At 38.9% G+C, this 22,766-nt stretch overlaps 3 protein-coding genes across 4 annotated transcripts; 1 reads left to right on the top strand and 2 right to left on the bottom strand.

Moving 5' to 3' along the window:
- Nucleotides 1–169: 169 nt before the first annotated feature.
- On the bottom strand, nucleotides 170–7,967 carry LOC108108106 (R3H and coiled-coil domain-containing protein 1). 2 transcript variants are annotated; one of them, XM_017216014.1, is made up of 10 exons: nucleotides 7,822–7,967; nucleotides 6,487–6,657; nucleotides 6,163–6,356; nucleotides 5,043–5,226; nucleotides 4,341–4,779; nucleotides 4,013–4,195; nucleotides 3,668–3,958; nucleotides 3,418–3,607; nucleotides 760–999; nucleotides 170–671 (listed from the first exon to the last, which is right to left on the bottom strand). In XM_017216014.1, exons 3-10 carry the CDS (start codon nucleotides 6,194–6,196, stop codon nucleotides 622–624), a joined length of 1,611 nt encoding a protein of 536 aa, XP_017071503.1. In that variant the 5' UTR covers nucleotides 6,197–6,356; nucleotides 6,487–6,657; nucleotides 7,822–7,967; the 3' UTR covers nucleotides 170–621. The 2 variants fall into 2 exon arrangements, with proteins under 2 accessions (XP_017071503.1, XP_017071504.1); XM_017216015.1 differs by having other exon boundaries at nucleotides 4,013–4,180.
- Nucleotides 6,483–13,082, bottom strand: LOC108107507 (probable G-protein coupled receptor Mth-like 12). Its single transcript, XM_041817904.1, has 6 exons — nucleotides 13,029–13,082; nucleotides 12,761–12,931; nucleotides 12,509–12,706; nucleotides 12,216–12,354; nucleotides 11,946–12,149; nucleotides 6,483–6,657 (listed from the first exon to the last, which is right to left on the bottom strand). The coding sequence occupies exons 1-6, from the start codon at nucleotides 13,048–13,050 to the stop codon at nucleotides 6,483–6,485; spliced, it is 909 nt and encodes a 302-aa protein (XP_041673838.1). The 5' UTR covers nucleotides 13,051–13,082.
- Nucleotides 13,083–20,039: 6,957 nt separating this feature from the next.
- LOC108107679 (protein lin-9 homolog) lies at nucleotides 20,040–21,876 on the top strand. Its single transcript, XM_017215267.1, has 3 exons — nucleotides 20,040–20,152; nucleotides 20,224–20,466; nucleotides 20,524–21,876. The coding sequence occupies exons 1-3, from the start codon at nucleotides 20,052–20,054 to the stop codon at nucleotides 21,845–21,847; spliced, it is 1,668 nt and encodes a 555-aa protein (XP_017070756.1). The 5' UTR covers nucleotides 20,040–20,051; the 3' UTR covers nucleotides 21,848–21,876.
- The last annotated feature ends 890 nt before the right edge of the window (nucleotides 21,877–22,766 follow it).

Here is a 22,766-nt window from a genome sequence, read left to right as displayed (position 1 = left end):
TTTTAAAATTCTTGGCAATTGTTATACCGTGGGGCTTATTTCCAATCTATACAATTAACATTATCCATATCATCTTTTCGATTTTCATTAGAATGTTTAGTTAAAATCAAAACTGCTTTCACCATATATCCCACTTTTTTTAAACTTAAAAACATTTTTATTTCGTTTGTTTTACTTACGCTATAAACTTTATTAAAATATATATATCAATATATAAATTGCTTGCTCTTAAAAATTAAGGTTTACGCCTGGAGTTAAAACAACACGTACATATGTAATCTATGCATGTTTACTTGCTACGACCAATAAATATAGATATTTCTCTCTTACGGCCTAGATGATATAATATGCATTACATCACTATCATGCATCCTCTAAAAACTACAACAAATTGAGCAAAAATCTGTGTTAGTTGCACAAAAAGCGAACATTTAAAGTACATTGCTTAGCATGCAAATTACCCATTATTTTGCTAGCATTGATTGAGAAATTTGTTGTTGTGAGCTTCAATGGGTTGTAGTGGTAGTGTTTGTTGTTGTTGATCTTCATGTTGTGGTTGTTGACGCACTTATTGTTGATGGGGTGAGAAAAATGCACCTTGCCTTCTTCCGGGGTCGTGGTCTAGCTCTCCCAGACTTCGTCCCGCTGTTTGGCAGCTAACAGTTTACGTTCTGTAAGAAATTTAAAAGTAATTAGTAATCGTGGCCAAATCCTAAACACAGTTTTAAGACTATCAGGCAATCGGAAACTTGTACGTACCTTTGGCTTCACGTAGCACCCGCCTCTCGTTCTCCCGTTCCTGTGGCGCCGTGGGTAATTTGACCCCCAATGCGCCGGATACCAGTCGTCGGGCCAAGGCCGTGCATGTTTCTGGACGCTGACGATACGGTTGCAGCGACACGGCACCGGCCTTCTTCGCCTTCAGTCGTGATTCGAGAGTGGCCTCCGCAAGTGGCTTCAACTTGACAAACGGATGTCCCATCGTCAACACCTCAGCAGCTACGGGAAAAACATTGAATTTTATTACGGACTGACTTTCAACAAAATACTGATTTTTTGGGCCACAAATCGGGACAGACCGATTTTCGCATTTTTTTCGAATCATAAAAATTTGCGAAAAATGAAAAAAAACACTTTTTGAGCCTGGTACACAGTTTGACGGGGAATTTTATTACGAACTCAACGAGGTACGACACTCCTTATTGCGACGATTTTTGGCGATGTTGTGGGAAATACACTGATATATTAAGGATAACATCCAAATTTTGACTCCTGAGTAAAATTCACGATATTTTTAGCAGAATTATGCTTATATCTCTGTCAAAATAAGACGCACAGCTATAATGAGGATTTTTTTGTGCAGCTAACGACCCAAGCAAACTTTCTATGTGGTTGTGGCGATGATTTTCGGAAATTAAAATTTTTGTCAAATTTCACTTTTTTGTAAGGGGTACCATCATCATTTTTTCGAAAAATCGAAAAATTATTTTTTCCTCAGATTTTACTGACATTTAAATATTTTGAAAATAGATTGAAATACAAGCCTAACGACGTATGGCATTCCATATTCCGACCATTTTTGGCTTTGTTATAGACAAAATACTGATATTTCGAGCCTCAAATCGGGACGGATCGGTTTTTACTTTTTTTTTGCATTATAAAAATGAACAAAAATCTCAAAAAATGTACTTTTTGAGTGTGATACACAGTTCGACGGGGAATTTAAATACGAACTGAACGAGGTATAACATTCTATGTTGCGATCAGTTTTGGCTTGGTAATGAGGATAATACTGATTGTTTGGCCTTAAAATCAAAATTGTGACTTTTGAAGTAAAATTCGCGATATTTTACCCAGTATTATGCTTATAGCTCTGCCAAAATGAGACGCACAGCTATGAAGAGGATTGTTTTGTGCAGCTAACGACCCCAACAACCTTTCTATGTGGTTGTGGCGATGATTTTCGGAAGTTACATTTTTTGTCAAATTTCACTTTTTTTTTCATTTTCTCGAAAATTTGAAAAAATATTTTTTTCTTCAGATTTCAATGGAACTTGGATATTTTGAAAATAGATTGAAATACAAGCCTAACGACGTATGACATTCCATTGTCCGACCATTTTTGGCTTTGTTATAGACACAAAATACTGATATTTCGAGCCTCAAATCGGGACGGACCGGTTTTTACTTTTTTTTTGCATTATAAAAATGAACAAAAATCTCAAAAAATTTACTTTTTGAGTGTGGTACACAGTTCGACGGGGAATTTAAATACGAACTGAACGAGGTATAACATTCTATGTTGCGATCAGTTTTGGCTTGGTAATGAGGATAATACTGATTGTTTGGCCTTAAAATCAAAACTGTGACTTTTGAGTAAAATTTGCGATATTTTACCCAGTATTATACTTATATCTCTGCCAAAATGAGACGCACAGCTATGAAGAGGATTGTTTTGTGCAGCTAACGACTCCAACAACCTTTCTATGTGGTTGTGGCGATGATTTTCGGAAGTTACATTTTTTGTCAAATTTCACTTTTTTGTAAGGGGTACCATCATCATTTTCTCGAAAATTTGAAAAAATATTTTTTTCTTCAGATTTCAATGGCACTTGGATATTTTGAAAATAGATTGAAATACAAGCCTAACGACGTAGGACATTCCATTGTCCGACCATTTTTGGCTTTGTTATAGACACAAAATACTGATATTTCGAGCCTCAAATCGGGACGGACCGGTTTTTACTTTTTTTTTTGCATTATAAAAATGAACAAAAATCTCAAAAAATTTACTTTTTGAGTGTGATACACAGTTCGACGGGGAATTTAAATACGAACTGAACGAGGTATAACATTCTATGTTGCGATCAGTTTTGGCTTGGTAATGAGGATAATACTGATTGTTTGGCCCTAAAATCAAAATTATGACTTTTGAGTAAAATTGACGATATTTTTCCCTAGTGTTATGCTTATAACTTTGTCAAAAGAAATCGTAAAACCAAAAGAAAGAGTGTTTTGTGCAGCTTACGACCCAAGCAAACTTCTTATGTGGGTATGGAATGATTTTCGGAAATTAAAATTTTTGTCAAATTTCACTTTTTTGTAAGGGGTACCATCATCATTTTCTCGAAAATTTGAAAAAATATTTTTTTCTTCAGATTTCAATGGCACTTGGATATTTTGAAAATAGATTGAAATACAAGCCTAACGACGTATGACATTCCATTGTCCGACCATTTTTGGCTTTGTTATAGACAAAATACTGCTATATTGATACTGAAATCTCAAAAAAATCACTTTTTGAGAAAGTCTGTTTTGGTAGCTAACGACCTAAACAAACATTCTGTATCATTTTTGTAATGATTTTCAAAAGTTTATTTTACAGTCCAGTATATGATTAAAATCTTTGCCACTCACCAATGCGGGAACTGCTGAACACAGCCAGGGCATGGGTATCGTCCACCCACTTAATGTCGAAGCCACTACCTTTGTACTGGGCGAAAAGCATAAGCAGGTCGGGAGTTTTAAACTCCACTGGGAAATTTGACACCTCCAGAACATGAGGAAACTCCTCTTCGTTAAGCAGTTGTTGTTTGATGTGAAAGACCTTGGTGGATAATAATAAAGTATTTAGTAGTCTTCAAAACAAGTAGTCCTCTCTACTTACTGTGTAGTCCATTTTGGGCAGCTCTATTTTGCACTTGCCCACGGACTCGCTCAGTTCCTGAAGAATCTTTGGATCCAGACAGTCGCCGCTCTCGTCGAACATATTCTCCCAGTCGTCCTCGTCCTCTTCGTCATCGTCTTCGGTGGTGCTTTCTGCAGGTGGTTTTGATGTTGCTGATGGTCGAGGAGATTGTATTGCCTTTGGTGCCGGCGTCTCGATTTTTTCGGGAATTTCCAAGACATCCGAGTTAAAGGTTTGTTTCATGATGCGACGATTGCTGCGATTGATTTCCTGTAATAGTAAATAGGTAATTTCATTCTTGCATTCTATAGGGTTATAACTCACCTTTGAGGCTCGCTGCAGTTCGCGCACATCGTTATCACATTTGGCCGCCTCCTCGCTATTGGTGGTCCTGGCCGACGCCACATCTTCGATGCGTAATGGCTGAGTCTTGCCATTGCTGGCTGATTTGTTACCATGACCTGGCTTTGTACGCTGTGCGCCGCTCATGATCTGTGGGAAATTCAACTATGAATTATAACTATTATATTAACAAAGGGTAACTTCTTGAAACATTTTTGTACATATATTTTGTAGAATAATGAATTTTAACTGCACACGAAAAAAAACTTCCTGATATTTAAAGTGCACTTGGACCAGTTTGTATACGCACCTCCTTATCACAGTCCGCTGGCTTGGCCGGTCGGTTATCTTCGATGGATTGAGTATCGTTTTCAGTTCCCGCTATAACGAGTACAGTGGCGTTATCCGTGGTTATAGATGCAGATAAAGCCGTGGATTTCTTTGCGCGTTCTCTGCGCTCACGATGCGATTTTGTTTTTTTCGTTTTGCTCGAAAATAGCTGACCGTTGGCGTCGTCCGCTTTGCTCGAGTTTGTATCTGCAACTGGCGATGATTCCGCAGCCGTAATAGTTGCTGCTGCCGCTGGTGCTGCTGCTGTTACTGTTGTAGCTGTTGTGGTAGTCGGTGGTGTAGTTTGACTGCGTCGTGCCCTTGGCACATAAACCGCGCGATCGGGACGGCGTTCGCGACGGGTCGCTGCCGCTGCTGCTGCTGCCGCGGCCGCTGCAGAGAAGTCCGCCTGTTGCTCTCTACGAAACAGTTGAGCAAAACACAGGCAACAATAAAGGAAAGAGAAAGAAACAAGGTAAAAGATTAGCTCATGATAGAATTTCGTCAGTTTCTGAAAAAGATACAGTAGAGCTTGTCTTAAAACCACTGTAGGTAGAATACGGGCTTTGAAATGAGAAACTATAAATACCTAAATATACATATATCTTTAAAATTATTAATAAATTGTTAAGAAAGTAAGGTTTTCGTTTGTTTAATCATATTGTCACTGTATTGTACATACCTGTTCGGGGATCCTTTAGAGGTAGGAGTTGTAGATGCAGTGGTTGCTGTTCCTGCAGCTGACGATGTTGTTATTGCTTCGTTTGCTGCAGCTGCTTCCTCGCTGCTACTGTTGTTGTTGTTATTGCTAATGTTGTTTCTCAAGGCTGGCGGTCTGTATAAATCCACCGAGTTCGATTTGCTTACTGAAAGATAACATAGGATACCATCCATGAGATACTTTGCGAGAGATACACATAAATACACTCTGAAAAAACCTACAAATACTCTTTATAAGATAGAAATATCGCCAAAGGAGAGAGGTAGGCAGACGATTAGCAACAATAGTTGGCAAATGCACAAAACAAACTGACAAAAATATAGAGACTAAGGTGAAGCAACGGAGACACGGTATAAAATAAATTAAAACAAAATTCACTTATGTCGACCCAATTTTTCATGGCCCGCTTTGTGCCCGATATTCGTGAGTGTCAACACACGAACTTGGATCAGGTGGCTCCCAGGTGGCAGAGGGGCTATATAGCGGAGGGGGCGGAACAGAGTCAGTGAGCGTGCGCAGCGGTCGACCAGCTGAGCGTTTATCTGTGTGAAGTCAAGTGAGGTGAGGTGTGTGATGCAACAGCACCAAAAATCCGCTCGAGAAAGAGGGCGACCTTGAATGAACGGCCACGGCACTCAGTCGACGCTGCCAGCGTCGTTCAGCCATCAGCCATCTGATTATTTTTGTTTAAATATTTTATTCATTTTTTCCCCTTCATCTGGAGAGTAATAATTACTTATGATTGGATTCCAAAACAATAAATCAACTAAAGAATTCTATAAAGCAAAGTCAGTGCTGTTTAATATTTATTTGCTTATAGAAAGGCAAAACATTAAAATTGTAATATACTTATATTGTGAAGCTTTTTAATAACTTTCAATATTTTAGAGTATTCCCCAGTTCGTAACATTCACCGATCCTCATTAATATTTTGCTTTCTTTGTTTCGCATCTTTTGCGTATTTGCAAACATTTAAATTTATGGCTGCTTGGTAAATTAAAATGCCGAAACGATTCGCGCCGGAATATATATATTTTGCTTTGTTTTTGTTTCTTTGCTTAGATAAATATGGTTTACTCACATGGAGTTTCGCTGATATGCTTCTTAACGCCCATCTTACAGAGCTCCGTTATGTTCCTTCTGCTGGCACTGCTGCTTCTGCCGTTCGCTTGCGAATTGTTGTTACTCCGCCAACTTTTTGCTGCCTCTCTACCTCTCTCACGCGTCTGCTGATGGCGCTCTCTCTCTTTATCCCTCTGCTGCTGCTGCTTGCGACTGTTAATTATGAATTAATTATAAGTTATTTAATGAGTGATAAGCTATCAACAATTAAAAACATAAGTTCATATACAAATGTATTAGCTGTAACAAATTATAAGATGTAATATCATTATCTAGTACTCACGCCTCAAAGCCGTTGGGATCAAGGAGCTGATTGCGAAAGCACAGGACGGTGCGGCGCTGCGGCCCTTGGCCCACTGAGAATGTGAACAAATCGTATTGCTGGCGGTATTTCTCACATGTTTGATGGATCAAATAACGGCGGTAATTGCCCACAGGTGGAAAGAGCAAAACGCTGAGAAACAGGTAGGGAGAAGGTGAACAAACTATAGAACAATATCGATTGCGTGTGGTGTGGTGAGTGTAAAAAGTCATTTATGTGGGAATTCCATTAATGCTAATTGGGGGAATTAAAAACATTCCTGATAAACACACATTTTGATACACCCAACACAGACAAGAATATTTCAAAACTTAAAATACAGTTGTTATTGGATTTACTTGTAATACCTATGTGTATACATTAATCATTAACTGATAAGCTTTGTAAGGGCAAGCACAGCTGTTTTTAATAAATTGTTTCCCTTAAATCTATCTGGGATTTTAATAGATTTTAAGCAATTTACAACTCCAATTATATCTTAAATTTTCTTTCATTACTTATAGTTATAAAACAACTTAATACCTTTTTAATTCTAGAATTTCTAATGCTATAACCCCGCATAAACGTTGTTAGCGATATTTCCAATTAGACCCGATCTCTAACAGGTTGTTGAGAGTTCTCGCACAGAAGAGGAAGCACAAGAAACGAACCCAAAGAAGAGGGTCAAAAAGCAAAACAAAACCGAAAAAGCACGAAGCACGACTTGAAAACTATATTATGTAACGATGGTGTAATATTTTGAAAAGGTTAAAATTTCTATGCGGCGCTTGCGGTTGTTTATTGCTCGGCGATTAATTGTTTATTAAACGCGGGTTGAATGCAAAAAGAGCGCAAAAGCACGAAGCCCCAAAAAAATTGGTGTTAGTTGGCGCAACTGCAATGCGGAAAATCAGTTGTTGGTGTTGCTGTCTCTGTGGCGCAGCTGGGAAAACTCGATTTTTTGCAGAAAAACTGGTAATTTCTGCACGAAAGGCCCACAAAACTCGAACTACATCTCCTTATTGTTGTTGCTTGTTGTATTTTTTCTGTTGCACATTTCCGTATTACCATTGTTGTAACGGGACTTGGTTACAAGTCTCTCTCTCTCTCTTTCTTACTCTCTGTATTTGTTGTTTTAATGGAGCAACGTAAAGGTGAGGGGGAAGGGGGGTTATTATTTCCTTCTCCCCATTCACACACTCAGAGAAGACAACAGTCACACACACACATAAGCACTGACACACACCTACGCACTTGATATTCTCGTGGCAAAAATGTTCTAATTTGTTCTTTTCTTTCGATTGACACTATTCTTACCCACTACTTAGACGCTTCTTCACAAAAAGCTCAATATCACAACCGACATTATGCACGAATTCCTGATCAATTAGACTTAAAGTATTTTCGAATGTCTCCAGTTTATTTAAAAAAAGTCGCGACGACGAAAAAACCGACGTCGCACACTCAAGTTAGAACCAGATGAATTCCCTAAAAAATCCAGTTTCCCCCCAAATTTATAGTGTCTGCACACTACCGCATGTTTCCTATCGATAACTCCCATATAGCTCTTAATATTTTCGGGCTTGCGTCAGCTGTTCTTTGTTTTGATTTTTGATACCAATTGTGTTCACTTACATTGTTATTTAAGAAGTTATAAACGACGACCAAATAAAGGTCTTATTGGAAATAACTTTAATATCTGTTGTGAAGAGGTATAATTTCCTTGTCAGGAGAGGTGGCAACGCTACTGGTGTCTTATAATCGATATGTGTGCGCGCCAACGTGCTTAAGAATTTAATAAATCGATAACAGCGGTTCTAGTCATGACTAGAACCATATTAATATTTAAAATTGTTTTGTTTTCAGCTTTTTTTGTAATTAAAAAAATAAATTGTTAAAAGCGAGGTAAACAATTTATTCTTATTTCGTTTTAAATAAAGACCTCTTCAAGACCTAATCCACTTAATGTTGATTGTTTACCTAACCCTAATTTACTTCAAAACAAATTACTTACAAAATACAAATTTTGGAAGTATATATTTTCATTTCTCTTAATATGCGCCAGTATGAACCCTAAATCGTGTATACAAGTTGGCTTCTTAAAGTAGGTTAAGAAGTTAATTTTATAAGCTTTGCAGCTCCGTTTTGCAGAATTTGTCCCATTTTATATATTTGAGTAAATGCTCGAAATTCAATTTTGCATAAACACGAACCTCCAAAGGAACAAGGCGGAGTGTCGCCCAGACCATATCCGCTTTCCCAGCTGTCAACAGGCTATCGCGCTCTTGACACCTCCCAAGCCACCAAACCAGCCAAAACACCACCCACTTGCACCACCATCGCCACTTTCTAATGGCTCTTTTCGGAAAAACTCGCTGTTTGCACCAGGCAAATGTTTATTTATGATTTTCTTTCACTTTCAGGTCCTGCCCTCTGCGGATCGAAGTGTCACCAGACAGCAGCTCCAGCCAGGACAAATATTTTGGCGGAGCCAACTTTTTACTCGTATTTAATTTGTTTTGGTTTTTGCATTTTATTGCTCAATTAATTGGTCAGGCAAACGGGGCAAATAAAGTGGCGCCACTTTGCCTTGCAGATGATAAATCGGGAAAAGCGCACACAAATATTCCTCCATTCACCGATTTCAGTGCAGTGGGTTATGAGCCATAAAAGTCAATTCCGAAATCCCACGCAGTAAACACTTTGAAAAATTAATATAAATAAATAAAAAAATAAACAAAAATATATTTATCCGGTCATGATATATAGATATTTAAGTTTAAAAATCATGTAAAAAAGTAAGCTAGCTACAAAATAATTAATTTGAAGCATCTTAAAGTAGAGACTAAATTTTTGCGAGTGCTTGATTCTTGCTCATACATTTCCATTCATTACAGGACTGATAGCTGACCAAAAAACTATGCCCATTGCCACGCCCCGCCCGGCAATTTGTAACGCCTTTTGCTGTCATCTCCTGTCAAAATGGCATTCATAAAACAGACTCTTCGGCCCAGTCCCCAATTTTCGGCAAATTGTCCCCGTTTATTTCGCCTGATAATGTCTCAATAAAATCTGCCCGGCATCTTTTATGGATAGGTGCTTGGATATATGACTGGGTTTCTGGTGTAGGTGTCTGTTATCGGCAATATATATATGTCTTCCCTGTACCTTTATTCTGACTATCCCATGCTATGGAAAACTATTTTGCAATTACCAAAGTTGTAAATTTTTACGATCTTTAAGGTCTTTGCCTGTAAAGGCCCCCGTAGAAGGTATCTTTGAATTGGATTATTATCTTTCAGTGAGCAATCTGTTTGGCCGGTTTAATAAAATAGTTTTCCATCCGTTTATGATTACCAACATCATCTGGTTTTAATTACTTTTGAGTCTTGCAAAGTGCCTTCGGTTACTAGGGTTGGCAATAAACTTCATCTTTAAAAATTGCATTCAAGCTTCGTTTTTTTGCTTCTACCGCTGAATCTTAAAGGAAACTTATTTTTATTAACTGGAGAGTAGCCTTTAATTAACTCGCCTTTTCTATTTACCTTTTCACATCTTAACTTTGATTGTTTGTAAGCTTTTAATCTTTTCTTTATTTTCTGTTCTTCTCATTAATTAAGTTTCTACGGAAGATTACGCAGTAAAATGTTTTACCTAAGTATTAAAAACATCAATAAAGGTGGGGTGGAAATAAATCAGTCTTTTTCCTTTGCTTTGTTTGTTTTCCAGCTTCTTTTATCTTGAGGTTCCCTTGTGACTCGGAAAATTTTCCGCTAAGTTGAAAAGCTGCCGCCCAAGGCTTTTCAGACAACTGCGAAATTGTTCGCTGCATTTTTCTTATGGCTTTGCAGTAAATAAAGTTTTAATTGCCCATCGACAGGAATTTTTGGCAGCAGAGATTATAATTTCAGATAGTTCACACATTTCAACAATTCCAATTAATGGTCAACGAGTTCGGACAATTAATATTTGGACAAATTAGGACTAAATTACCATTATTAAAATGCGAGTCAGAGAAGGGCAAAGTCTAGACTCCGTTCATAATTCATTGATAAAACCTGAGTAATTTCGGGTACGTGATGCAGCCTAATCGAAAGCAAACATAAACACACTTGAGATAATCAATTTATGGCCTTACACGACTCGTAATTTGCAAATATTGAGGCGACGGATTCGGTATTCAATTTCCATACAGCTGTGGAAAATTTCTTATTGATAGCTGAATTAAATTCCCCTTGAAGACAAACAAATGGAAAATCCCGCGCACTCCTTTTCTTCCTACGGTTTTCCCTTTTTTGTCCTTGGATGCCTTTCCTTCTAATTTCCTTTTATCGAATTTACGATTTGTTGGTCATGTCATCAACTCTCGACTACGGCCACGACAATGCTGCGTATACGCAATGTTCAGTGGGTTTTGGAATCCGATTTTTTTGCTCCTTTTTCGCTCGTTTTTCTGCATCAATCTTTGATTTGCAAATTATTTTTGCATTCCACACAAACGATTTGTGTTTTTATAGTTCCGAGGGTTGGTTCTGGGTTCCTGATAAATTGTCCCCCACATAAAGAGCAACAAGGAATCGATTCTAAAGCCTAGGGTTCAAATTTAAAGACCATGAAAAGGAAATGTGGGTTCGACAATAAACGTAGAGTTATGTGTATGAGTTGAATTTGTTTTGCTGTGCTACGAGAGGTGTTAAATCTTAAAGGGGTCTGTGAAATGGGAAATTGGGTGTACTTCTGGGTAAGTATACTGAATCTATTTATTAAATTGTTTTATTCTTGAGCTTAGAACAAACTTAATTTGGTTAACAGACATCAAAATGTATTATTTAAGATCTAAAAAGTATATATAAATTACAGAGCCTCTCATAATTTTGCCATTGGGAAATCGTTAGCGGTGATAAATATGCTTAACTATCGGGCCATTATCTCATTTGGAAGCCTTGCCCATCACTAATTAATTCGAACATTATACAAAGCAATCAATAAAATAAACACAAAGACGCCTCTGCATATAACTCTCGTTTTTATCAGCTAGTCTGCCGCTTGTAATTTATGGGGTTTCAAATAGGAGAAATCTTTGGGACGCCGCAGGATTCGTTTGCATGCGTTTGCCAAATGTCATGTGGCGCCGCATAACCTTTTTGGACCCCTTCCGCACTTCCGCCCTCCCAGCCCGTCTGTCCGCCCACGGAGCCAAGTCCTTTTGGCTGACATTTACAAAGTGCAGCTGGGCGAACTTCGAAACAAAGCATCAAAAAACTGCAGGCAAATGCAGACGATGACGCTGCCCACATCTGCGTGGATGCACAGGCAAAAAAATCATATAACAACATATATATATTTTTTATTTTATAAATACAATTAATATTCTTTTAATACAATCTAGAAGAAATGGGAAATGTTATTTTAAATATTATTTTTAATCTCATACAATTTACCTGTCCTTGAGAAGCTTCAGAGTGCTTCGCTTTAAAATAAGCAAAATAAAAACGATTATACCAGAGCAGTGAAATAACCAGTTTCCTATATCCTCCAGCATAGAGCTATCTGAATCCATTTTAAAAAAGTTAACATATGTAAGAAAAATAGCTGCGCTGTTATTAAGGCCCATTACGGCGATTAGTCCTGTAAGCTGTTGATAGCTGTGTTTGGATTACAATGGAAAGTGATAATTAGTTAGAAAAATCCAAAACAAATGTAGGGCTTACGTTTGGGTATCAAAATGGAGACAGGTCGGTGGAATCTCCCTTCGTTGTGCAAACTTCTTCAGTTCTCTCCTTACTTTCCAAATGTTTCGGACAGTCAGGATAAACATGGTGAAATTAAAAATACTAAAGAGAGTCCACACTAAATGCAAAGGAAGTTGAAGTATTACTAGATTTAACACTTTGTTCTTTGTATGTAGAGACTGCAAGAGTTTTCTTTCTTTTTAAGCTCATTGATTTTAATAAGTTAAGCCCTTTCTTAAAAACATTTTCTTGTTGGAATATCCTGAAATTACCTGTACTATTAAAAAAAAAATTATATATTGTGTTGACTGTCACTAAGATTGCAGCTGTAATCCAAACAAAAACGTTGTAGACCAGGAATTGATGACGATGTTCATCGAATGCTACTGATCCAAAGACTTGCCACAAGTGAAAACTCATGACCGACAACCACAGCCACAAAGCAGCCAAGAAAAAATCAAAAATGAAATCTGCAATAGAACAAATTATTTCAAAGTCTTGGCAATTCAAACAGAACACTTAACAAATTAGATAATTGAAGGCCGTCCTCGTATCAAAAAACATGAACAAGAGTTCAATAGTAAGCCGACATAATAAGCAGCAGACTACGCATTTTCCGAGCGTATTCCGGAGCTCCTTTACGCAAAGATAAACGGCGATGGTGATAGCATGGCATATCATCGATATCACATTGACTGGAATAAAAGAAAAAAACATATAAGAAATACGATGTCTCGATTCGCGACAGATTCACAATTCTTGTATAACTTTCAATAAGCACAAAACTAATACCGTGTAGGAATAACATCAGCATTTTCTATAGCAACCTGCTACTCTTAAAACCAATCTCGACTGACCCTTTATGGGCCTATATGCCAGAATAAATAGGTTTTTTAAGAGCTAATAATTTCAAAATCGAGAACATAAACATAAACAGAATTCCTAAGGCAATTTTGATAAGGCAGATTGTTGCTTTTTAGTTCTATAGATTTTAGAGTACTTCCATGGCTACACCGACTTGGATTCTGATTTTGATAAGAAATATATATATAGGTTTATGTTCTTAAGGCATATAACATAAAAAAAACGTAAAATGAGAGATTCCCAAAAATGTTAAAGTTGATAAAAATGTACGAGGTGTGTTCAAAAAGTAAGGTGACTTTGTATTTTCAAGAAAAACTATTAATTTATTTATCAATATTTATGTTGTCCCCTTCAAAGTAATCCCCCTCAGATACAATACACTTATGCCAACGGTTTTTCCAATCCTCAAAGCACTTCCCATAAGCACTTTTCGGTATAGCCTTGAGCTCTTGCAGCGATGCAGTCTTTATCTCTTCAATCGTTGCAAATCTCCGTCCTTTCATAGGTCTCTTCAGTTTTGGGAACAAGAAAAAGTCACATGGGGCCAAATCCGGTGAATATGGTGGCTGAGGCATTATTGTGGTGTTGTTTTTGGCCAAAAAATCTCTCACAAGCAAAGATGAGTGAGCAGGGGCATTATCGTGATGCAAAAGCCATGAATTGTTTTTCCACAATTCTGGACGTTTCTTTCGTATTGCTTCTCGCAAACGGCGCATAACTTCCAGATAATACTGTTTATTGACCGTACGACCATATGGTAAGAACTCCTGATGCACCACGCCACGGTAATCGAAGAAAACAGTGATCAAAACTTTGACATTTGATCGAACTTGGCGTGCTTTTTTCGGTCTTGGCTCGCCTGGGCTCTTCCATTGGGACGATTGGGCTTTGGTTTCGATATCATAACCATATACCCATGATTCGTCACCAGTTATGACCCTTTTGAGTAAATCTGGGTCGTCGTTGACGTCATTCAACAGCTCTTGAGCGATGCTCATGCGACGGTTCTTTTGGTCAAAATTCAGCAATTTCGGAACAAACTTCGCTGACACACGACTCATACCCAAAACGTTTGAAAAAATTTCATGGCACGAGCCAAGCGATATACCGACATCTTCAGCAACTTCTCTGATAGTGATTCGACGATTTTCCAAAACAATTTTCGTCACTGCTTGAACGTTTTCATCAGTTGTTGACGTGCTTGGGCGTCCAGAGCGAGGCTGGTCATTGGCATCTTCCCGGCCATCTTGGAAGAGTTTGTACCACTTGTACACATTTTTTTTACTCAGAACAGTTTCACCGTATGCCACTGTCAACATTTCAAGTGTTTCAGAGCACTTAATTTTATTTTTTACACAAAATTTGATGCAAATCCTTTGATCCATATTTTTCGATAGCAAAAAATCGCCGAGCTCGCAAAATAACTTGTAACTTTACGCCTCTCACAACCAAACAAAAGAGGATGTTCCATTGAAACTTGGTACAGATGTTAGGGAAGAGTGTACCAATATAACAAAACAAAAAAATCGATAATCGAAAATATGTTGCCCGCGAAATTTGAAAAGTCACCTTACTTTTTGAACACACCTCGTATGTTGCAACATTTCCCTCAGTGCTCTTGGTTCTGCAACGACAATACTTTTTTTTATTTTTGTTAAGTTCCAAAACAATTTGTTGTTGTTCTGAGCTTGGAATAATACAAACTTGAACGTTAAGTTACCGACGAAAAAAAGGAGAAACTAAAGAAATCTAACCATGAAAATGGTCACGTTCTTTGCGTGAAAATTTCCACTTATCCTTTTGCGTGTGCTGCTGTATGAGGTAAACACTTTATAAATATATGGAAATAGTTGAAAAGTCTGGGGGAAAACTCAGAGGAAGATCATAAGCCTGAAAACTATACAAAAGTTGGCCAACATAATCCAAATCGGGCTTAGAGGGTGGCGTATTGTTAGAAAACTTTTTGCAGTAGGTTAAAGAAACCAGAACCTAATGAATTATTATAAAAGTCATTTTATATATTGGGTGTCCTTTTTACTTAAAGTTTATTGTTTTTCCTTTGGCTTTTGGGTTATAATTACTTTTCTGCTCGTGTGTATTTCTGTAAATATGGAAACTTCAATTAAAAACATAACCAGTCATGCAGGATGCTTCCGTCGGGAGTTTTGCGTGTTTTAGCAGCGTAAGCACTCTGCCTAATTGGCTTGACAGTGAAGTTGGATATCCAGAAATAACGTGGATGCCCCAAAGATTGGCCAATATTTCGTCCGTCACGTTCCCATCTCTATGTGACCGCATTCCGCAATCGGATTCGCCAAACGCCGGGCTTTTGGCCCAACTGGCACAGCAGCCGTGCAGTGCGATGCGAAATAAATGTTTATAATTCAACGGAAATGCTCGACAAGGAAGCTTCACAAAAATCCACCCACAACGGCTTCCTTTTTACACTAACAACACCAGTACCACTCATATATACTATATATATTTCTGATATACACACATCTATATGTATATATTCCTTGTATGTGGTGGCGATTGTTGCGCTTTCCTTGTCGGTTGGAAAAACATGGCAAATGCCTTATTGCTGTTGTGCATTTCCTCACCAGACTTAAGTAAAATTGACTTTAAGTTTTCAAGCTGTTGAGGGTAGATCCCTTCCATGAATAGCCACCACTTAACAGCCAGGAACCGGACGATATGAGAGACTCTTGAGTATGCAAATGCCCAGTGGAATCCATTTTGGTAGACGCCTTAGTCTTTTTTAACTTCCGTGACATAAATCCACTACCCGCTGGCTATCTACAGATGCGGTCAAGGAAATAGCTAAATGGATAAGCTTTACTTTAGTACTTTAAGTTGAACATCTAGGAAGATATTTATTAAGAAACTATTTAATTAAACAGCTTTTAAGAAATTCCAGCTTTGAGTTGCCAAACCACAGAACCCCACTTGACTTTACCACTAATTTTCTGACCGCATCTGCACTTGCTAGGCCAAAAATAAAGTCGGTCGAAACATGACGCCGTCATCCGTCATCTGGGTATCTCGTTGACAGGGCTAAAATCGGGCGGAATCAGCTAAGCTGATTTACTTCAAGTTAAGCAAAGAACAGAAGAAGTTGCCAACAGAAGGCAAAGAAAAACAACGACGGTGTCAATGACTTGGTCCTGAAATCTTGAATCCTGAATCCTGAGCTCCTCATCTCTTTCTCCCTTGTCCTTTTGGCTAATGAAAGCGGACGGGGATGGCTGCTGGTGCTGGGAGCAGAGGCGCTTAAGTCAATTTCAGTTTGACTCGGAGAGGGGAAAATGGCCAGAACATCTCAGGATGTCTCAGAATTTCTGAGTACAACGGAGGACAGCAAAGTTCAGCTAGCCAGGCGCGTGTTTCCGCTTAAAAGTTCTCTGTTTTTCCAGTTGCTGTCGTCAGCAATTGAGGCGCCCCAAATCCTCGACAGATTGTTGTTACTGCCTTTGCTGTGGTGTTGGCTAATTGCGATTTAATGACGATGACAATTTGATAAGAGGATTTGCTGCATTGTCCATCCGTTGAATCAACCAAATAGATCTAACAATTGGATCAGCCATTTCGCTGGTACATTGCAAAAAATAATCAATTTTGTATTTCTTCTATAATTTATTTTGCCTAATGTAAAGCTAAATAGCTCATAAAATAAATATTTAAAAAATAACAATGAAGTATTTATAAAATAAAACTTGCTAAAAAACCGATAAAGAACATTTTTTTCAGTGCATGTCGGAGACAATGCAATCACATGAGCATTTTACGGGCTGGCGAACCAAAAGAAAACTCCGATAAAAAGCCAATGTCAGCAGCAGGAGAAGGAGCAGCAGGAGGAGGAGGCCAAGTCCAAGTCAAAGGCGCCTTGCCGCAGACAATGGCTGTAAAATAACTGGAAAAATTGAACATGAATTGAAATAAAAGCGATAGTAATTGAAATCGAAAACCCGGGGAAATTCGGTGCACGAAATCATTGTCATTTGTGGAGGAAAGCTTTCCAGATTTCTGACTTGGTCATCAAAGAAGCTTAACTTAAAGTTGCTATTTTCTGATTTAAGAGGAGAAATTATAAGTAAATATTAAATAAAATTGGCATGCACTTTTAATTTAAAGAAAATTGAAGTCCTGATTTTGACATGTTAAAGCTAAATAAATTAGCTTTTTCACGGTTCGAATGGGAAAACCGCAAAGGTGATATTTTACACGTCAATGGTATTCATTTTTGTTTTTATTTACCCAATTTTTTGGGTTTTTATTGCGGTTTGTCCTACATTTCCCAGAGGTTCAAATGCTGTTTCACTTTGATGTGGGTAGCAGTCGCATATATTTATAATTATTATTGGCATTTTCAAGGGCCAATTCGGACCCTTTTTGTGTGGCCTTATGATAACGGTTGAAAGCGCCCTTCTTGTCAAATGAGTTTTGATAAAAATAAAATAAAACCCAATAAAAACCCAAAATTTGTCCAGCCCGCAAAAAGTTTTTGCCTGTCACTTTCGCGCTTTCAATTAATGCGACAAATGTGTGACTATATGGTATATAAATAAGCAAGAGCTTTGTTTCCTTTTTGCAACTCTGCTTTTCCTTTTTTTTCCGTCTGATACGTGACTTTCTTGGGTCAAGTCAATGACTTTCACAGACTCCCCAAGTGGCTTTGTTATGTCCGCTCTAAAATCCCGCTTTAAAGACCAAACTCTCGAATCAATTAATATGTTCCGTGGCCATGAAAGTGGCGTGTGGCGATAAGCCAGCTTCACCCCATGTGGCCACTGAAAGCTGGCGATACAAACTGCTTCAATTTTAATGTCCTCAAACTGTCATAAACTGTAAATGCACAGTAAAAGCCATAAGTATAAGGCGGGGCGCTGCCAAAGATGAGGAAGAAGCTAAAGCTGTCAGCTCAAGAATTTAAGTTCGACAAGCTTGTGAGACTATCTTACACTGGGAATAATTTATAACAGAAATAAATTTAATGATAAAAAGATTTTAAATTTTTTTTGTCACGAGTTTCGAAAACATTTTCAATCGATTGAAAAATCTTAATATTATTCTGCACTAAGGCGTGTGTGTGTTTTTTGTAGTAAGCTAAAAAGTATGCTTTGAAAAGTATAACAGCCTTTGGGCCGTTCATCTATATTGCTGCATAATTTTAGATACCTTTTTAAGTGGTTTCAGTTTCACCATCAGAATATCTGAGGAGCTCTTTTAGCTTTTTTAGGTTTGTTGTTTTAACTTCTTGCCTCTTTTTTTTAACCAGCTGTCAGGCGCTGTTAAACATTTAAGCCAGAACCGAAGCCAGTTTTTTTGGCCAAGTGGAAAAATGCCCCGCAGGCAGAAAGCGAGTCAGACCAAAAGCCAACATCGCCATGTTGGGCACATATAGCCACACGAGAATACGTATAGATATAGCCGTGCACATGAATAACCCGTTGGCACGACATATCATCGCCCATTCTGCTGGCTGAAATCTCTTGGGTGGGCGGTTCGGTTGGGCGTGGCAGGTCGCCTGGAGCTTTCATTAGTTCAATGTCAATGTTTTGTGTTGTATGATCCTGGAACGGGGACAACCGTCGACAGTATGTGGCTCCCAACCATTTGTCTGGCTTGGATTTTTAATTTCAGCGCATGTTGCCTGGTCTCCAGCTCCATCTCTTTTTGCCACCTGTTTCACCTTTGTCTGCCTGCTGATTAAGTGAGTACAAGCTGCAGGGGTCCTGCATTAGGACAACCCGCTGCTTCTTCGAGGCAAAGGAATGCAAATTAAAATGGGATTCTCTCTTCTTCGTTCTTCGGTTCGCCGGAAGCTCTGTGTGAACAGCAAATTGAATGAGGTGAGAAAAGCAATCGATATCCTGATGGCAAGAGATCCCTTTAAGTTCCTTTAAGTCTGAATATCCAATTTCCTTTTTCCCCGAGAAAGAAACCACAACACGTGTCAGTGGTTTTCAGGCACTGGGAAAAAGACTTGGAAAATGTTCAAGACTTGTATTAACTGGTTTAAGTATGCTACTGAATATCTTTTCACCTTATCATTATCATTATCATTATATCATTAATTCATTCTTCTTAACCTAAATTCCAGTCTTGCAAAGTGAAACCTACAACCCTAGGCAGATTGCTTTCAGTGCATACTCGAAATTAGGAGTACTTACCACATCACAGACACCGAAATTGGGCTAAAAGTACGCAGCCAATAATGTTCTGCCACTTGGTAATCCGAAAATTGTTGGCGGCTGTTTTAGCCAGGGCAACAGTCGTATGCAAACTTTATTAATTACGCGCCCCAATGACCAGTACGACCATGTCGGCCATGGACCTCTTTGGGGAGTCCAGCAAAACTTTGGCTGTTTACTATTTTTTTTCATTCCTAAATTGAGTTTTGCCCCAACCATTGTCTTGTTATGCAATTCGCACCAGCAGCGGAAATCAAACAAAAGTTTTTCAAATTAAAAATTCAACAGATTTCATTCGGAAAATCAACAGTTCCAGGACGTGGCAAAAACAGGAATCAAATCAATGAATTAAACAAGAAAAACAATGTTTGCCTGCCAAAACGGAAATGGCCAATAAAATCCATAACGAAAATCCAAACATAATCCAGTTGTTGTTTTTGTTTGTTTATTATATAATATTGCCATGTCTGAATAAAACAACGTAAAAGTCGATTATTCCATTGAATTGGCATTTTAATTTGAAAATGGTAGCTGCTTATATTATAATATATTATAAAGCTTATTAATAATAATAGTTTAGTTTAGTTTCATTGTCACCCTACCTCATGCCTTATAAAATATGTCTGATTAGGTGGAAACCCAGCCTGGGAAACCTAATGTCAAATGTCAAATTACAAACTGAAAATTTTATCTGAGAACAAACGTAGGAGCAAAAACCTTGTTAGAATTTTCTAAAACCTTAGTAGACTTTTGCAGCATGCCAATTGATCGACTTACGAGAAAAAGTTTAACAAATCAAACTGAAATTTCAGAGGAAAACAAGTTCCTGGCAAATATTGGACTTCTGGCAAATACAACGTAAAAAACTTAAATTATCAATAAATAAATATTAACAGCTTAGAACTAAATATATTAAGTTATTCTCGCAGAATGTCGGAGATTCGTCAACGTCAAGTGAAAAACCCCAAAAAACTGGTTACCGGCTTTGAAGACGACGAGTTATTTGTGAAACGTCCCGACTTCACTAAGATAAACCAGGTTAAGGAAGAGCCTGTAAGTCAGAGGAAGACTGGACCGGACGTTTCTGCCCCTGAGTGTTCTTCGGGTGAAGAGTACGAGGAAGAAAACCAGAGGGATGACCTTTTGAAAAATAAATTTTTACCCGCCAAGAGGTGCGTAAAGTTCGGGACTCTAATAATTTAGTAATCATGTTCTATCTCCTCCTTAAGGTTATATAACTTCTTGAAGCAACTCAGCTCGCACCGTTGGATCTGGTGCGAGTTTGTGGACTCGGTTATGGACAAATCGACCTTGGGCTGTACCTACGACATGAAGCACTATTTAACCGAGTGCTTCCCAGACCTGGCAACCTGCTGCATGCCACGTCGAGGATGGCAGTTAATACGACGGTGCATGGGAAAGGCCCGTCGATACTCCCCTGCCTTCATCGAACAGGAACGTGGATTAATCCAGCGCTATCGTCGGATGGTCAGGAAGTTGCAGCAGAATCGCTACGATTCAAAAGAGGACGATCCCTTTGCGAATCACTTACCGAAACGTATTCCATTACCACTTACCGTGGATGCCAAGGTCACCAGTTTTCTGGTGGGACCAGACCACAAGGGCATCATCGACGGTTGTGTCTTGGACTACAATCCAGAGGACTTTACCTATCTGGTTCGCTTCGTTAAGAATGGCAAGATAGTTGTACTAAGTCTTCTGGACTTAGAGATCCATTCGCAGCAGGAATCCAAGACACTGTCGACATCTATGCTGATGGAAGCAAACCAAAAGCCCAAGAGCACTGAAACCAAAGCTGCCAAGACCGAGAGGGTCGGCGATATGCAGTATACCAAGGAGCTCCTGGAGTCCATACTGCAGGTTAAGAAACATTTGGATATTAAACGGAAAACCGTGATGGAAATAGCCCAAATGACCGCAGACTTTGAGGAGGGCAAGGAGTCAACTGTGTCGAGCAGTCGTCGCGATGCCAGGATGACATCTGAACGGGAAAAACTGCAGCGCCGCTATGCAGCACATATGATAACCCTGCATCGGGTTAACACCGATGTAATAGAACCCATGCACATCCTCTATGAGTACCTGGCCGAGTATCAAAAGCAGGAGGATGAGCTGGAGGCCAAAGGAGGTCCTCCCACTAGCGGTGTCTTTTTTCAATGTCGCCAGCAGGCGGAACTTGATGTCAAGTCGGCTGGTATTGAGAAATCCCTGAAGGTACAATCGGATGATACAAGGGAGTTTATATCCAACCTCCAAACTTTGCTCTATCTCAACGGGAGGTTGGGTTGCGTAAGCAACAACGACCTCGACCTAATTATCACCGACCTTATAGCCAAAATGGTTGCCAACATTCATCCATCGCTGGCTTCCCAACTCAAGGCGGCTTTGGAGTCTTTGGAACCGCTGCGCAAGCAAGTGGCGGCCATGTTCCAGGCTAACCAATTTAGAGCGATCAAGGTCACCCAACAGCTTGAAACGGCGGATGGTGTGCCCAACTTTGTGGTCGAGGCCCAACCAGATACTCCATTCTAAACAAATGTACCCCATAGAAACCCCTTAGAAGCCGGAAATAAAGCCTCTCTTTTATTTATGACTCAATTAGTGGGAGTGTCATGTGCATTGGGAGTTAGTCGGCAGTGGAGCTTAACGAAGGTTTTCTCCTTTTCCTGAAGTTGCAACATCGTACAGTTTGTAATGCCCTCGAAGTGTTTATATCGATGGGTAGTCGAGGGGGTGGCGGCACGTGGTTCAACGATTTCTCTCAGAAGTCGCCTTAAAATACGTACAACTTTCCAGGAGCACGTCGCACATGAAGTCAGCCGTAAAACAGTTGACAGATTGCCAAGCAAATAAGTAATGCGTATGTGAATGAAGCCATTAAGAGTGCACTCCGAAAAAATAGTCCCGGGGGAACTTAAAATTGAGTAACTTTGACTGTATTCTGTAGGGAGTTTAGAGGTTGCAAAGGAGGCAAATTTGGGTACTGCAATGTTGCATCCACATAAATCAGCATTTGCGGGTAAAGTGTTTTCTATTTTTTAATTACCAGATGGATGCACTACGCTCGTAAATTGTGTGGGTAAGCCAGTGCCACTGGGGAATTTTCCAATGCCCATGTGGTCGCCATAAAGACATCATTAATATGCCTCCGGCTGCACTGCGTCCCTCGGCCTCTCGGGAAGAAAAATGATCGACCAAAGAGCTGGTGATGGCGTTTGTCCTGCGGGAATTCACTCTGGCTGCGGCTCTGGCCATTTAGCTTGCTATTTTTTTCAGATAATAAATATATATAAAAATATATATGTAGAAAGTTTAATGTTAATCAACCAACTGAAAGGTTATGAAAGAAAGAAAGATTCATAACTGAAACAAAATCAATGCCGCGCTATTGCTCAATTTCTTAGGAAGAGCTCCTTGTCCTGAAGCGTATCAGATGTGTCGTCATCAGGAC

The sequence above is a fragment of the Drosophila eugracilis genome, unplaced genomic scaffold (genome assembly GCF_018153835.1).
Source record: "Drosophila eugracilis isolate 14026-0451.02 unplaced genomic scaffold, ASM1815383v1 contig_2088, whole genome shotgun sequence".
NCBI lineage: Eukaryota > Metazoa > Arthropoda > Insecta > Diptera > Drosophilidae > Drosophila > Drosophila eugracilis.
The sequence above is the reverse complement of the archived record's forward strand: the minus strand, read 5'-3'. Positions and strand labels throughout refer to the sequence as shown.